The sequence below is a fragment of the Phascolarctos cinereus genome, unplaced genomic scaffold (genome assembly GCF_003287225.1).
Source record: "Phascolarctos cinereus isolate Bilbo 61053 unplaced genomic scaffold, phaCin_HiC Scaffold_9;HRSCAF=440, whole genome shotgun sequence".
Classification (NCBI taxonomy): Eukaryota; Metazoa; Chordata; class Mammalia; order Diprotodontia; family Phascolarctidae; genus Phascolarctos; species Phascolarctos cinereus.
This window is the reverse complement of record NW_027556402.1, coordinates 28,900,367-28,918,641: the sequence shown is the minus strand read 5'-3', so window position 1 is coordinate 28,918,641 and position 18,275 is coordinate 28,900,367. Positions and strand designations below refer to the sequence as shown.

The window sequence follows — 18,275 nt, the reverse complement described above, 5'->3', positions numbered from 1 at the left end:
CTAATGAGATCACCATGTGAAGCAGTATATAGGGAGAAGAGAAGAGTGACTAGGATGGAGCTTTGAAGAATGCCCTTGGTTAATAGGTATGTACTGAATGTAGATCCAGCAAAAGAGACTGAGGAGGTCAAAGAAGTAGGAGGAGAGTCATGGGTGAGAGCAATATTATGAAAACCTGGGGAGAAGGGGCAGTCTAAGAGAAGAAGGGGATCAGCTGTGTCAATGGCTGCAGAGGTCAAGAAGGATATTTGACAATTGAGATATCCTTGCTAACTTTGAAGATATGGAGTTTGAGTTGAATGATGAAGTCAAAAGTCAGACTGCAAGAGAGTTGAGAGAGAAGAAAGCAAGTAAGTCATTGTACACAACCTTCTCAAATAGTTTAGCCACAAAAGGAAGAAGGATATTGGAAGATAGCTGGTGTACATGAATGAATCAAGTGAGGGTTTTTTGAAGATAAGGGAGACATGGGTGTATTTGGAAGCATCATGGAAGTGACATCAAAAGATTGAAAATTGGTGAGACATTGGAGATATTACAGGGAGCAATCTGCTGGAGAAGATGGGATAGGATGGGATCATGTATGCAAATAGAGGGATTTGCCTCAGCAAGGAGAAGGATCATCTCTTTGTGTGAGACAAAAGTGAAGGATAAGAAAGTGGTGAAAAGCATTTGAGTAAGGTGAGAGGAAGAGGGATTAAGGGAGCTCTTGGCAAATGGTCTCGATTTTTTCAGTGAAATATGAAGTAAGTTTATCAACTGGGAGGGTAAAGGAAGGGAGAGACATGGGAGATTTGAAATAGGATGAAAAGATTTGGAAAAGGCTCTATGGGAAATGGGATAATAAATCTCATATATAATATATGTCTATAAATTGTAGTTGGCACAGTCAGCTGGTTTCAAAATTTTCTCCAATTTCATTAAGTAGAATGTGAGTAGAAGTGAAGACATCGGGAGTAAGCCGAAGATGAGGCTTGGCACATCATCTTTAATAAGATAAGGGGTCAAGGGACTTGAGAGGACAGTGTAGAGTTGAACTAGTTCACTCAGGGGTCAAGATGGATAAAGAGAAATCAAGTATCCAGTGCAGGGGTAAGGGCATGGGAAAGAAATGAGGGGTAAAGGGACTGGAAGTTGTAGTTAAGACAAAGAATAGGTTTGGGGTTTGCTAGGTGGAGAGAAAGGTGGAATGACTACAGGTTTTTTTTTATCAGATAAAGGAATTTCAGAGTTTTTGAACATGGAAGTAGTGCACTTGTGGATTATGACAAATTCAAGGGCATGGTCTCTTTGTACATAAATGTGATAGCGTGGAGGAGTTGGTTGTGAGAAATGAGGAAGTTGTGGAACTGAGGTTAGGATGCTTGAAAATGTATCACTGTGAATATTAAGCCCCCCTAGTGTGAGAGCAGGAGGTGCAGAAGAGAAAAAGACACTGAACTCAGAGTTCAGTAGACATGATTTGGTGATGAGTATAGATTGAATGAATCTAAAAGAAGAAGTTACTGAATAATCATGGTAGAGAGAGACTAGAAATGGCCATGGGAAGAGCGGTGAGTTGAGGGTTAGAGTGAAAGTACAACCAGTGCTTGAAAGGATGGCTAGGGGGACTATGTTATTAAGAGGGAGCCAGTGGTCAGTGAATGCAAGATTATGGAAAGATCAAGAGAGGAATTGTTTTAAGGGGAAAACTCATTTGTTGCTATCTACAAAGAAGGCATTTCAAAGAGTACAAACCAAGAGGAATGGGTAAGGTTAGAGTAAGCCATTCATGGTGTTGGGCTGAGCAGGATGGCACTAAGGAACATTAATGAGAGACCAAGAATGGGATTTAGAACAAAGGCAACCAGGACTACTTGTTCTTGTTTGCAGGACATAGCCTAAAGCTATATAGTGTACAAAATTATTTAGCATTTAAGTTTAAATGATTTAGTATTTAAGTTTTATATCACTACATTATTTTCCTTATGTAGAAGGATAACTTTTATTGGGCCACTTGGGAGATAATTCCAGAGCAAAGGATTTGTCAAGCATGCATGTATCTCTGCATGTGTTTGTGTATCTGTGTTTTAAGTTCTGAAACTACCGAAACACTGTAGAAAGAATCAAAACAACTTGACATTTTTCAAAAAAAAAATTACAGTTTTACCATGGAATGTGGCAAGGGAAAGGAAATAGAAGTTTTGAAATGTTTTCCTCTATACAAGCAACAGTTTATATCTGTATGATGTTATAACCACAAGAAAAAAAAAACCAACGATATAAAAGCAACCCTGTGACATTGCAGCCAGGCAGACAAAAGAGAGCAGGCTTCTTTTCCACACAAAAATAGTTTAATTTTGGAAAAACCTAGTAATAATCTTGAAAGATGACCCTAGTTTTTTTCAGGCACTAGTAATGAAAGGTTCTATGTCTTCTTAATAGATAGCATTTGTACACAGACTTTTATTCATAAAAACCCTCAAGAGGACCATTTTCATCAGGTACTTAATATACTTTAATTTGGGCAGCAGCCACTAATAAGGTCTTCTCTTGGAATGAATTTGTAACACGTTTGTCTAATGGTGATGATACTGGCAACCCTTGTGAATTCAAGGTATGAGATTTTTAAAACACTTTAGTAACATCTATAGAAATATTAGGTTGACTTCAAAAATTTGCTTTCTTTACAATTCCTTCTTCATTCTATTCCCTAGGCATTGGGGACATCAGACTATTGTTAGTGTCCATTGTTGCAGGAAGATTTTCTGAAAGAGCCAGGAAATTCCCTTTCCTCTAAACTTTGAATTCATCAGGCTCTTATCTACCGTCTGTGTTCAATTTTAGTCAGCCCAGTATAGAGGATGGAAAGCCAACCTCAAAGACAGCATGCCTGGTTCAGATCCCACCTATGACACAGACTGGCTAAGTTATCCTTAGCAAACCACATGACCTCTCTAAGTTGAAAAGAAGGTCTCTAAGTTGCATTAGTAGAAGGAATTTCCTCACCAGGGAGTTCCCTATATAAATAAAAACATAAACCCAGTCCCTATCCTTGACCCAACAGAGGGAATGTGTATAAGCAAGAACAATTTCAGGAAAAAAAAGCAAAAAAAAAACTTCATGAAATGATTGTGGAACTAGAACTGATCTGCATTGGTAGAGGAAATTTCCTTACTGGGAATTCCTTATACCAAGAAAATTATTACAGGTTCAGGGACGAAAGGAAGGAAAGAAGGAAGGAAGGAAGGAAGGAAGGGTCATGAGAGGAATGAATGAAACAACTTTTTCTTTAAATTTGCAAATGTTTTTCCTTGCTTAAAAAAATGTAATACCTTTTGAAGTTTTTTTTTTTAATCCTGATCATTTCTGGATGTAACTTTCACCTTTACCTTAGCAAGCAACCTTTTGTGGCAACAGCAATATCCTAAGACTCTACCCCAAGCAAGTTAGGCTAGTTTTTCTTTAAAGAAATTCTTTAAAGTATTAAAACTGACCTCAGGAGCTGGAGCTCTTCCCTCAGGTTTCTGCCTGCAGACCAGAAGTATTTCCAACAGTGGCACAGGAAAAATGTACTCAAATGGATGAAGTATATCCTCAGGGAACGTCCCCCAGGCTCTAAATACTCTTTCCTATTATGGCTACATACTCTCCTGTTGTTCAATTTAGATGGACTATGAGTGTTTCCTTTTGTTCCTGTTTGAATGCAAACTAACCTGGTCAGTGGCCTACAATACCTCCTCATTAAGCAAAAACAAAACAAAATAAAAAACAAGCAAATAAAAACACTCAAAAATCATTTAACTATCACATGGAATGTGATAGAATATTAAACTTTCCATTGTTGTTGAGTCATTTTTCTGTCACGTCTGACTCTTCATGACCCTATTTGGAGTTTTCTTGGCAAAGAAACTGGAAAGATTCGTCATTTTCTTCTCCAGCTCATTTTACACATGAGGAAACTGAGGTAAACAGGGTTAAGGGACTTGCCTGGGTTCAGGTAGCTAGAAAGTGTCTGAGGTCAGATTTGAATTCAGGAAGATGAGTCTTCCTGACTCCAGACCTGGCATTCTATCCACGTTGCCACCTAGCTGCCCCAAACTTTCTATAGTCTCCCAACTACAGCACTGAACATGATGCCTAGGACAAAGTAGGTGCTTACTCAATACTTATTGACTAAGCAGACGCTCCAGTGATGGTAAGAAGGTATATTTACTTATCTCTTCTCCAAGGACAAGAAAAGTCATACTACTTGCACTGCATTCAGCTTCATTTTATTTTTCATTCGCATTATTGGATTCATTATATATTATTTACCGGTACTTAATTTACTTTGTGTCAGCTCACATAAATCATCCCATGTTTCTTTGAATTATCTATATTTATCATTTCTTACATCACAATAATATTAAATTTGTTTTGCCATTCCCCAATTGATGGAAGCTCACTTGGTTTTACAATTCTTGCTACCCTAAAAAGTGTTGATATGAATATATTTGCATATATTCTTGATGGGGTTGGGATCTAAACCCCAGAAAGGAAAAATCCTGGACTTTCCCACATGGCCAAATCTCTGGCATTCGCCTTAGGCTATAATCCCGTCAACTGGCCTTTTATTGTGGCTATGATGTAGTTCAAGGGTTCAGGGATCCTGGAACCCCAAAATCACAACACACAGGTCCTGGCTGAAAGAATTCAACCCAAGCCTTCTTCCAATCAAAGACAAGATTTATTAGCACATCCATCATATTGGGCAGACTCTTAAGGAGTCTGAACATTAGTAAGCTATTGGCTAGATCTTAAGAATCTGAGCAGTGGCTAGAATTTAAGAATCCCAGCAGTGGCTAGATTATAAGAATCAGAGAATGGCTAGATTATAAGAATCTAAGCAGTGGCTAGACTTTAGGAATCTGAGCCTTGGCTAGATTATAATAATCTAAGCATCTTAATGGAGACAAGGTGGACCTTATATACAGAAAGACTGTGGGAGGGACCTAGGAGTGGCCAGTAAACTGGGGTGAACAGAACTCCTGGGACCTGGACCTTGTGGCCAAGGGAGAATGGAGACTAGCTAGAATTAAGGGTAGGAAATGGCCAGGGGCCATAGGGAGGTAAAACAATGGAGGGGAGATTGGGTGTAGCCACAGTGAAAGGCTAGTTGATGGGATTAGAGCCTCAGGCCAATGCCAGAGATTTGGCTGTGTGGGAAAATCCAGGGTTTTTCCTTTCAGGGGCACAGATCCCAACCCCATCAGCTACACTCAGTCTCCCAATTCTCTGTTACCCTTAACCTAGCCTAGCCCTTCCTATGGCCCCTGGCCATTTCCCACACTCAATCCTAGCTAGGCTCCATTGTCCAGGTCTCAGGAGTTTGGTTCACCCCCACTTACTGGCCACTCCCATCCAGATCTCCTTAGACCCTTCCTCCAGTCACCCCAAACTACTTGGCCACTCCTAGATCCCTCCCAGAGTTACGATCTAACCAATGGCTCACAGATGGTCAGATTCCTTAGCAGTCTGGCTAATATTTGCAGATCTTTAATAAACCTTGTCTTTGGCTGAAAGAAGGCTTGGGTCGAATTCTTTCGGGCAGGACCCACATGTCATGATGTCAGGGTCCCAGTACCCCTAAACCTCTACACCTCATCATTCTGAATTTCATTTCCTTAGAGAACAAGGTCAGCATTACGATCTTTGGGTCAAAGCATATTTAGTGACTTGCATTTCAAAATTCCAAGTCGTTTTCCAAAATGGTTGGACCAATTCACAATTCCACTAACAACATATGCATGTGTCTATGTGTCTTACTGCAATCCCTCCACATATCACTACTGGCATTTCAGCAATCTCATGTGGCAGTTCTTGCAGTAAATAACCAAGGATCTAATTTACCTGAATTCCTCAAAGGCAGCTACATGCTCCCTACTATTTCTTTACTTATCCCAATATCAATTCACCATTAGCCATTTTTGTTTTGTCTTTTCTGGTCCCACAGTCATTGCTCTTTGCAGAGAAAACAGAAGCAAAGTCAGAAGTCAGCAGTTCTCTGCCTTCTTTCTGTTGTTCTCTTTTATCAGCCCATCCACCCCAATCCTCTCTTTTTGATCCTTCTTTTTCCTGGCATATAGTTTTGGCAGGGGAGGGAGGAAAGAACACTTCTTTTTTTATCCTTGGATCTCCTCTCTAGTCTCACCTCAGTCTGAATGTTCACATTACTGATGTGATTCTTTCCACACCATGCTTTTGTACCACTACTTTTCCCTGCTTTATTCTTCTGCACAAAGGAGCAAGGGTGGCAGAGATTATGGAGGCAGATCCTGGAAATAGGAGACCACAACACTGACACTCTAAACCAGAAGAAGAGATTTTTGAAACAGAACCTAGGAGCAGAAATGAGCTGTGTGGCACTAACACCCTGACCCCAGAAGCAGGAAACCAGGTCTAATACAGGCCAGAACCATACAAGATCATTTAGAGTTCAACCAAATGTTCAGAGTCTTGCCCTAACACAAAATCACAATCTTCCAGTTAGACTAGAAGAATGAATAAACAAAAACACTTTCTATTATAATGCCAAGGATTCCCAAAACACAAACTCAGAAGAAGAGAATAACTCCAAAACACATACAAGCAAAGTCTCAAAGAAAATCATAGCTTAGTCATAACAAAAGTGAGAAACCCAAGAACAGTCTTTTTAACAGTTTAAATGCTACTATATATTAAATGATAGCGCTAGAAGAAGAATTAGGAAATAAATAAGAGCTATGGAGGAGAAACTCGAAAAGAAAATTAACTGCTTAGTCCTTCATTGTCACTAAATCAATAAGTGTTTATTAAGCTCTTACTAAGTTGGTACTTAGGGGCAGTTTGATGGCTCAGTGGATAGAGTGCTAGGCCTGGAGTCAGGAAGACCTGAATTCAAATCAGGGCTCAGACACTTACTATCTGTGTGACCCTGGGCAAGTCATTTAACCTCTGTTTGCCTTAATCCACTGGAGAAGGAAATGACAAACTACTCCATTCTCTTTGCCAAGAAAACCCCATGGACAATATGGTCCACCAGGTACAAAGAGCAACTTCTGAGCAACAATTTACTTTTCATGAAATTAAAAGGCACTTAATCCTTGGAAGGAAAGTTGTGGCAAATCTGGAAAGCATACTAAAAAGCAGAGATATCACCTTGCCAACAAAGGTCCCTATAATCAAAACTATGATTTTTCCAGCAGCAGTGTATGGCTGTGAGAGTTGGACTATTAGGAAAGCTGAGTGCTATAGAATCAACACTTTTGATCTGTGGTATTGGAGAAGACTTTTGAGAGTTCCTTGGACAGCAAGGAGATCAAATCAGGCAATACCTAAAGAAATTGGGACCCTTGCTAGTTGTCTTGACTTATGTCTTGCCATTGGACCGTGATGACTCTGGAGGAAAGAGTGAGGCTGATGACTTTGCACAGCCCTGCCTCACTTAAATCCAATTCACTTGCAAGACAAGACATCATCTCACTGATGTCTTTGGTCCTCTTCAAGAACAAAAAACAAACCACTTAAAGAAGTTAATTCAGGCTATTTACTGGTAGGTCAAATATTGAAGCTGAAGTTTAAATAATTTGGCCACATGAGAAGACCATACTTATTGGAAAAGACCCTGATGCTGAGAAAGATTAAAGCCAAAAGGAAAAGGGGATGGCACAGGATGAGATGGATAGATAGTGTCATGGAAACAATGAACATGAACTTGGGCAGACTTCAAGATATAGTGGAGGACAGAAGGGCCTGCCTGGCTTGCTATGGTCCATGGGATTACGAAGAGTCAGACATCACTGAACAACTGAACAACAGTGAGCTATGCATTGTGCTAAGGTCTGGAAGTACAAATGTTAACAGTGACTACCCCGTCCCCCATTTGCCTGATGGCCAGTTTTGTTACCCCTAGGGTTTTCTAGTATTACTCAGGGTGAAAAAACAGAAGGAATGAAAAGGGAGATTTGAAATTTCCTGGAGGTCCACCAAGAGGAGGGACCAAACTACCCCATCCCCACCATTGCCTAGGTCTTTCTAACCCTTTTGTGGATAAGAGGTATTATGAGGAGGGAGGGGATATAACTAAGAACTGGGAGGAATTCAATGGAGTAAGGGATAGGCTAGGATGTGATTAGTAAGGGAAGTATCCAATCAGGATGTGAAAGAAATAAGATGAATGCAGTTATTTTTTTTTTGGGGGGGGGAGGGTTATCTAAGTTTAAAAGAAAGCAAGAGATATTTAAAGGAGTTAAGAGAGAAGAGGAAATGAATAGAAAGTTAAAGAAAGTTGTGTAGTCTGACTAAAGAATTTTGGAGATTTGGAAACAGAGAAATGAGGAAGGGTTTTGATCTCATTCAGATGAAGATATGGGAAACTATGTGGTTATTCTTTGTGATATGCAGCTTGAAATTCCTGGGCTCCTACGCTAGGAGATGGGAATGGGAAATTGCTGCTTGTCCTTATCTGGAAAGCCTCTGGAGAGGTAAATGAGGCTGGGAACTAAGACTTGATCCAGCTCTTTGAAGAAATGGGGAAAAGGTTATAGGAAGCTGTGAGTGCCTCTACCATGTTTATTTTCTTTTCTTTTTTCTTTTTAATGAATTTATTGATAATAATGGGATCTCTTTTTCTGAAGTGCTAATGGTAAATGGCCCATAGATAAATTGATTTAAATCTTAACTATTAATGATTATAAATCCGGATTCAATATGGTTGAAATCTGTCCTGAAGTAAAATCAAAATTCAGTCTAAGTGTGCTCCCCTATTAGGATAGTTGTGGTAAAGCAGAACTCATTGCAGAAATACATTTGCAATCTGGCATTAAAGCATGAAACTGCTGGGAAATGCATGGATCAGAAAAACCTGAGTTAAAATCCAATCTGAGAAATTCATTAGCTGTGTGACTTCGCCTCTGTTTAAAGGTGGGTTGCTGTGAGGATCACAGGATTGTAAAGTGCTTATCACAATGTCTGGCATAAGGCAAGCCTATATAAATGTTAACTGTTACTATTACTATTTCTTTAATTAGATGTAATTGCTGCATACTTGATGACATTGTGCATGGTTTTCAATGTGATCAGTATACAGTGCCAATGGTAATAAGATGAATGATTTTCTACGTAAGGTAATTTGGAAATGCATTCAACTGAATTGAGGTCACCTGACTGGTAATGGGTTTTGTTTTATGTTTCAAATCCACAATATTGCTTATGATACTGTGAAATTGGGTAAACTATCATATCAGATATGCTGTTAGAAAAGCGACTTCTTTTGTAACCTGAATGTTACCTGCTAAAAGACAGTGGAAAAAACATTTGAAAACTATTATTTTATCAGCCCTGCTGACCCCTTGTTGTAGTAAGGACTGAAATTTGAGAAAGTGTAAATTTCCAGATTTGCCTGTAGTTAACAGGAAATTTCACCTAAAAATATTTGGCTATCATTTATGAGAATTATGAAATTGTTAATTAAGTTATTTGGGGTTATTGTCATCATGTTTAAACCTATCAAGCATTTGCATAGGTATATTTTAAAAGGGAAAATTGATTGATTACTGTGTAAGAAAAGGTACAAAGAAAAGACCTTGTAAAATCTCCTTATTTGTAAACTTACAAGATTTCTTGGGACCATCTGGTCACAAACTCTTGTCAATCTTATCTTACCATCTGGTTATAAACTGTGCAAAAGCTTGCTGTGCTGTGGAATTCCTCCTGGATAAAAGGGATACAAACACTCCTTGTACAAAATGGTGGTGTAATTTTCAAGCCTGCTTGTAACGCAGAGTGAGTTTCATCTAAGATTTACTCACCTTTCACTTGTGGAGGTTATGAAGTCATACCTGGAATAGTATATATTGAAGCTGTATCTTGAACCATCTTAGTCTTAACAAACTCTAGTTCTTAAAGATGTTTTTTTGTTTTAAATAGTGAATATGCAGTACCTTAAAAGATGGATATCTGTTAGTCTGAAGATTTACAGCAATTGGCCAGGGTTGTTTTTCTAGGGTTTTAAGTAAACTATTATATATTCATTATCTATGTGGGATTCCAGAACATATTTATATTTTTTTATTTCTAATAGTAGATGTTTATGCCAGGATGAGTTTAGACTCTAGGAGAAGACAAAGAAAAGGAAGAAAAGGATATTGAGTAACTTTTTAAAGGCCTGGTAAACTTTTATTGTTGCAATATGAGAGAAATAACAAATTAGCCCCAAGCTGTGTTTAGTGAAACTTGCTATTTGAAGTAAAAATTTCATGGGACTGTAATCTGATATTACTCTGAGTTTTGATTTCAGGTATGATTGCCTACATTGTCATGATGTCAATAGTCCATTATTCAAGGAGAATATCATGTGCTTCCTAGAGGGAGTAGAGTCTGGGAACTATTACATGACATCTCTTTTGTTGTTCAGTCGTTTCCATATATATGATTTATTATCAAATGGGGGAATTATTGAAAGTTATGTTGACTCAATGAGCGTTGCCCGCAACCAGATTGTACACCCAATGGAAAGGTGTGAAATAAGACGTGAAGAAATAGGCCAGGCGGAGCAGAAAACTGACTCAGTTTATTTTTCTGAGGGTACAGGATATATAGAGAAAATCCATCCTAACTTCAAAGAGTCCTCCCCTTGAGACACTCCTGAAACATCTGCTAAGGATATGATAACATACATTTCCTCCTTATCAGAGTTCCTAGATAGAGTTGTAAATTCCAAGGCTTTTTCCTGGCGCCTGTATAGAGGAGTGAATATATAAATCTAAGGTTGAAAGAGTGAGAAGCAATGTCTCAGGAACCTCCTAACAGGAGAGTGGTGCTTCTTAATTATTGAGCCCTTTGGGTAAAAGCCTGGGCAGAGGTCAAACTGTCTCTTAAGATCGGCCCTCAACAAATGAGCCATTGTTCCTAGACCTGCTTGTCCATCACCTTTGGTAGGAGGAAACACCCAGTCCCCTAGTATGTGTCACGTGGTCAAGTCACCCTGTAGCCTGTACCTGGAAATTGTCATGTACTTGCCATCTTGGGGAGGAACTGAAATTCAAGGGCCAATCCTCTTTTGTTGAGGCGGACCTATCAGAATTGTCTTTCTCTTATTACAAAAGTTACCTATAAAAGCTCTCCTCACCTTGAAGCCATCTGCATTCTCCAGTGATCAGCCTGTCAGCGTGTTGCAACCATGATGTACTTACAATAAACTCCTTTTATTCTCTTCATCTTGAGTTTGCCTCGTTTAATGAGGGTGAAAGCCCAAATGAAGAATTTTCCTTTCACTAGCACCACACAGCAAAGGCACTGAAGAGTTTTTTTTTCTCTCTCCAGCCTTCTCTCTCAACTTCAGTACCAATCTTTTGTGTCTATGTATAACAAGTCAGAAAAGGAGCTAAATTTCAAAAATTTTCATCTAGGAAAAGAGTTGGCATTTTCCCTTCTCTGTATTTAATTACATATTAACAAAACTACTATTAGCTTCCTTTTTCCTCCAAGTAGATGGTGAATCAAAGAAGCTCTTTGAAGGATTTTTTCAAATGTTTAGCAGTAAAGTGGTGTTGAAGATGCCAATAAAAAAAATGTTCAGAACCGTCTTGAGCTGAATTATAGATCACATAGGATTTAGCTGCCAAAAGATACATTAGCCATTCTTCAGGTAAGGAAAATGAAGCCCACAAAGGTTAAGTGATTTGCCCAAGGTCATGAAGGGTAGCTCAGATCAGGAAAATACTAAAAAGTCACAGACCACGCAGGTTGGAATATCGGTACTTCTCACACATTTTATTTTGCTGATAGTCAGCTGTGTTTGTAAACCAATATGTAGATTTTTACAAAACTGGGAGTAAAAAGTGGGGAAAAGAGAATCTCTTGGTCTCAGAGAAACGGAGGCTGTAACCCGAAGTCTTTATTTAGCAGTTTGTTTCTAGCTGTCCCCAGAGTCAATGCATATCAGAAGAAGCTAGGGAAAGTGGAACTTGAGTAATTTCCTGAAAGGCAACCACAAAGCACATGTTGTAATCACCTGAGGTCATGCTAGGATGCAGACTTCAGCATGGAGCAACTGACCAGAGAAAAGTCCAAGCAGGGTTCTGAGAAGAGAAGCATGGAAAATGAATGCCTGGCTTACATTTGATCAGAAATTCATATTATCTGAGATGAAGAGGAAACACAAGAGAAAAAACAAAGAAAGGTGTCTTAAATTTTTAGCTACTTCCTTTAGCTTATTTAGAGTAGCTTAGCATTAGTAGCTTAGCCTTGCCCATCAATAAATTAACAAGAATGTATTATTATGTGTTAGATACTGGAGGTACAAAGGGGAAAAAAAAAAGAACTTCCTGGGATGAAACATAAGGAGTTTATAACCTATTGCAGAAAACATGAAAAGCAATGTGGCATACATCAGAAAGGACCTGGAGATGGACGTAAATATTATCTCTTGTTATACCGAGAAATTAGGGAGTTAGACCCAGACCAATTTAAATTGTGGACTTTATTAGCGCACGGCTGCCAGGGGTAGTCACACCCAAATCAAGCAGCCCCATCAGGGTTGGAGCTAGGGTTTATATAGGGAGTATACAGGACAGCAAGGGGGATGGATCTTTGAAGTCTGGCAAGAGGAAGAGTTTTTGGGCTGGTCAAGGACACCCCTCTCCCTCTGTCTAGACATGATAATGCTCTGCAACAAAGGAAAAAACTTTCTCACAATGGAGGCTTCCAGAGATATGATCTGAGGGCTGGGGCCTGAGCAGCCAGATAAGGGTTGTGCTAAGGAATTTGGAGGCTTCCAGAGATATGATCTGAGGACTGGAGCCTGAGCAGCCAGATAAGGGTCATGCTGAGGCCCATGCATGAATACTGCTAGGCACAGTGTCCTTGGGCTGGGGAGTGGTTGTCAGAGATAGTGTTTCTGAGACTAGGGAGGCATTTTGGGGGCAAAAGTATAAGCACAAGCATCTGAGCACCCCATCATTACAGGTCAGGGATCACACAAACCAGACAGGTGTCCTGGGTTTCTGGTATAAACATAATTATCTAAAGCCATTATATTGCAAGTTTTCTTATCCATTTGCATTGGAGGTATGGGCTGTGCTTAAGCTATGCAAGAGTACATTTCACTATTGTTTAGATTTAGGAGGAAAGAGGTCTAGGGCAAGATTAAGCAGCAACTTCTGCTTTCCATGGCCTAAAGGGTCCTACTACCTAAATGGTAAAATAATGTTCTGCATTACACTCTGACCCAAGTTAGGTGATCTTAAGCAAATCACTTAACCTCCATCAGCCTCAAGTTTCTTCATTTGTAAAATGGAGGTAATACATGAATCACATGTTTTGCAGGGTTGTTGTGAATCTTTTAAAAGGGATTTAATAAGAAAACTGTCTGCCCGGAGAATGTAAACTTCTTAAAGGCAAAGACTGTGGCATTTCTTGCCAGAAGGAGCCTTGGCCGAGAAATCAGGGCTATGGTGGAATAAGTTTTGTTTTCCTCACTATTATCCATTGGGCAGGAGATGCAAGACAATTACAGAAATGAAGAGATGGCTAAGAAGGTGTAGTCTGGGAACTGGGTTTGGATTTCTGGACCATAACTTAAAATACAGGTCAGACTGATTCCTGGCCAGTGATGTAATACACCTAACAAAGGCTGGTCAGAATGTATTTGCCAGGCATCCTTCAAGTCTGATCAAAAGAGCTTTAAACTAAAAAGTACCAGAAAGAGAGAAAATGACTACGTATATCCCTAAGCTAGATGCCATAGAAAATAACTGCAAAGAAGGAAGAGGAATGACAGTTGAGTCACCCAGATGCTGACCGGAGACAAAATCCAAGAAAAAAGACAATGGGAAAACCCAAGGTCTCAAATGTCCATAGAAAAATGGCCCAATTTTTGTCAACAAGCAAGAGCAACTAGATGTCGTGAACTAGGTTGGCTTGTGGGAGCAAAATTCATAACTATTCTGGATCTGGATGGAACTACCTTATTCAAAAGAAATAGGACAGGTAAATATAGGGTAACAAGGAAGTAGGACATCATTGTCAATTAAAGAACCAGAAACAAAGAAGATGCACATCAACTTGGAAATGATTATGAATGACAAAACAAATTCTGTGTAAATGTAATGGAATGCTGCTGTGCTTGTAAGTAATGATGAAAATACCAATACAGAAAAACACAGGAAGAACCAGGAAAACAACGATTATAATATAAAGGGAAAGAAAAACAACTATAAAACAATCAAAAAACTAAGTTAGACTGCTAGGAAGAGATAGGATACCTCCCTTCCCAACCCCACTCCTGTTCCTTTGGACAGAGTCCATAAGTGTGGAATATTGTTTATAACAGCTTTTTGTGTATTTTTAATGTGTTTTTGATGTATTGATTTTTTACTGTTTCTCCTCCTCTTCTTTGTAAAAAAAATTTTTTTGTTATAAAGGTTGGCTGGGAAGTGAAGAGAAAAAAACATAGAGGGGAAATTTAGTTATATAAAAACAAAACATATCAATAAAAATCTATTTTTTGAAGAAAGAAGGTATACATATGTGGAGAAGTTCAGGGACTAGAAGAAAGAAACATGGTGGAAAAGTATTTGAATGATGGTCAATGGAGGGAGAAATAGAAGTGTTTTTGTCATTGAAATATTATTATAGACCAGCTGAGTATAAAGAAAAGAGGTAAGGAGTCTGAGAAATAGATCACAAACCTGGCATAGAAGCATGATACAGTGGCGAATTCTTTCTATGCCAAAAGCAGACAATCTAATAACTTCTTGACTTGTCTTAATGATAATTTCATCCTTCAAAAAGCAGAGGAGCCTAAACAAGGAGAAATTCTATTCTGGATCTGAGTCTCACTGAAAGTGGGATAGAATGGGAGTGAGCATGTTCTGCTCAAGTTTGTGATAGACAATTTAGAGGAAAGGAAATTTCCTGTAGGGCAAACCACAAAGCACCTACTGTGTGCCTAAAGGCAATGCTGGAGTCAAGGATGTCCACCACCCTTCTCCCTCCCAAATACTTTGTATTTACTGTTTGTTCAATTTGCATTTACTTCTAGGTTTACATATTGTTTTTCCTAATAGCGTGTGAAGTCCTTGAGGGAAGGAAATGTTTAGTTTTTAACTTTGTATACTCAGATCTTAGCATAGGTCTAATAGAAGAATTTCATTAAACATATTACCCTCCCTGGTGGGTCAATCAAGGAGACATTACAGATTATAAATCTACTTCATGAGGACTTCTGATTAAGATGAAACAGAGTCCTACCATATATACTCAAAAAAATATGAATTTCTCCACTGTAGAGACATTTTAAGCCTGTTCCTGAGGGTCTCCAAAGGGGTAGGAAACCCAAAGCATGCTTACTGTGGTTGTGGGGTTGGGAGACAGTAGTACTTTGACTGGAGCACAGGGGAAGAGGAGGCTGGGAAAGAGAGGGGCTTGGAATTCATAGAATTCTTACCCTACAGGGTTGAGGCAGGATTGAAACCTGCCAGAACTCTGAGTACAGACATCAGAGGAGGGAGAAGTAAGCATTAGAAGCCTAGGAAATTGAGGTCATAGACAAATAAGATCTGATCACCCCATCCTAGAATACAGGAAGGCACAGAGTCTATCCATGGTACAAAAATCTCAAATTAGGAACTGAAGTTGAAGATATAAATAAACAGAATACATCGAATACTGGGAAGAAATAGTACAGATATCTAAGAGGCAAACTACGGAAGCTGGGAGTAACCACACAATTATATGACCAAGCCTTTGAGAGAAATGTCACTTGGCCATAAGAACTATAAGGCTACAAAGGAGGGGAAAAAAAGAAATTATAAGTGAAAGAAGAGCTCTGGAGGAAAGACCTGGAAGGAGAATAAATACATTGAAACAGAAAGTGAAAAAATCTTACCCAAGTAACAATCTTCTTGAAAAATACAATGAAATGATTCTATAGAATAATAATAAATATTAGAATAAAATTAAAAGATTGAAAAGGAAGAAAATGTAAGGTATTTCCTTATAAAACAGGATGTCTCTAGGGATTTTTTCAGGTTGAGCTGATAAAAGGGAGAGAAAAAAATTTTTATGTGTAAAAGAAAAGATTTGTATTACTTTTCAAAGGACATGATACTGCTCCTATTGTAGATGGCTATATTGATACCTAAAAAGAATAGGAAAAGAACTTTGTTTTAATATAAAATGTTGATGCAGATATATAAACAAATAGCTTTTAGACAGGATTTAAATGGTTTTCAAGAGAAAATCAAATCTAGTGTAAATATAAAGAGTCAAATCTCCTTGTTTACAACATAAGAAGATGCCTCTCTTGTGTGGAAATAAATTGATGTTATAAAGGGTAAAAGGGTATTTTTTAATTTATTGAAAATTGGAGAAATATGAATGTAAAGAAAACACAGTTTCAAGGACATTAAAAAAGATGTTGGACCATGTTAAGGTCTTCCCAGATGCAAAGTATTATTATGCCACAGTTAGATTGCACATAACTGTTTTGGTTAAAGAGGGCTATATTGAAGAGGAAAAAAAGTCTTGTAAGTATATGAAGACTAAGGTGTGATTTTAAAAAGAATTTTGCAGGGAAAATTTGGTGACTTGTATCCTTTTTCAATGAAAGGTGAGTCATTGACAGTCAATAGGCTCTCACGCAAGCCACTGGAATATATAGGACCTGAGCAAAGGAACCTGTGAGAAGAATCTGACATGGGAATTTAAGAAAAAAATGGAAGACAGAAAATGAGCTGAAAAGCTACACTATAGGAGCTGTAATAATTGGAAGTAGTCAGCTAACAAGAGGCTTTGGCAAAGGGATTCCTGATTGGTAAAGAAAGAATTGGCTTTATTGATCAAGAGTTTCACTGACCTCGCATGTCCTTCAATTCCACCAAGAGTTGAGGCGGTTAGGTGGTAGTGGGGTAGTTAGGTGGCTCAATAGACAGAGCACTGAACATGGAATCAGGAAGACTCATTTTCCTGAGTTCAAATCTGGCCTCAGACATTTACTAGCTGTATGACCTTGGGCAAATCACTTCACTCTACCTGGGTTTCCTCAACTGTAAAATGAGCTGGAGAAGGAAATGACAAACCACTCCAGTATCTCTGCCAAGAAAACCCTAAATGGGGTCATGACGAGCTGGACATGAGTCAACAACAACGACAAGAGTCAGAAAGAGATGATGATTCTCAATAAGGTCCTGCTGCTCTCTGTTGCCACTTCTCATTTAAGAAAGAAAAACATGGAATTTTATAGTTGCTTTGGTTTCCTGGATTTGGCTAGGTGTTGGTAAATCAAGACAATCTGCAAAGCTAAAAAGTTATGAGAATCAAAAGCCAAACAAAAACCGGAGAAACAGTTTTCTATGGTATTCTGTGTGGTTCCTAAATGAACCAATATGATAAAAGCCTGTGGTCTAGAGTTGTAAGTTACCCTAAGATCATAGGTTTTCTTCTCTCATATATTTCCCTGCCTGTTTCTTTTTTAGTATATGCTCACTCTCTACAATAGAATTAAGTAAATTGGCGGGTTTATCTGGAGATTCTAATGTATTTTCTCCTATGTGCATTAATTTTAATATGTTAATATCTATAATTTTATTTATTTTGCCTTTTTGTTAAGTACGTGGTTAGGTTTAAGATCCAAAAGTGTTAACATGAGTTACTGGTTGTGTGGGTGTGTTACCTTGTGGTTTGAATAGATAGGAAATGCATCAAATAGGGGCTCAAGAATTAGAATGGTGAGTAGAGGCAATGTATTTCCTCTCAACAGCGGATAAGCCCTAGAATCCTGAGAGAGTCTGTATGTAAGTGGTTTTGGTGGTGGCTTACTTCAGTGAACTAGGCTGATTATAGTTGGTGCTGATATGGCTCATGCAAGGAGAGTTACCACTATATTATGTGACATTGGTGGGTAGCTATTCCCTGTCATCACATTACATCATGTCACCACACCACAACTCTTATTACATTTTGGAGATGGTGTGTGTTTTTCCATCACCCACTGTAATACATACACACTCAGATTACATAATAGCAAAAATAACTCACCTGGATATATAACGAATTAATTAAAATTTATAAGAATGAGGGCCATTCCCTAATTGATAAATGAAATGGTCAAAGGGAAGAAATTCAAGCTATTTATAACTGTATGAAATGTTACAAATCATTAATAATTAGAAAAAATGTTAAGTTCACACCCATCAGATTGGCAAAGTTAAGGGGGGGAGGGAAATTTAAAATTTTGGAGGGCCTATGGGAAAACAGGCATATTGATATACTAT

General features: G+C 38.5%; 1 protein-coding gene across 1 annotated transcript in view; it reads right to left on the bottom strand.

Moving 5' to 3' along the window:
• LOC110209649 (uncharacterized) overlaps positions 1-18,275 on the bottom strand; it is a 47,614-nt gene that overhangs the window by 25,263 nt on the left and 4,076 nt on the right. Inside the window, exon 2 of the mRNA XM_078148838.1 lies at positions 6,173-6,296. Coding sequence (XP_078004964.1) covers positions 6,173-6,296 — 124 coding nt within the window. The remainder of the gene's footprint in view (positions 1-6,172; positions 6,297-18,275) is intronic.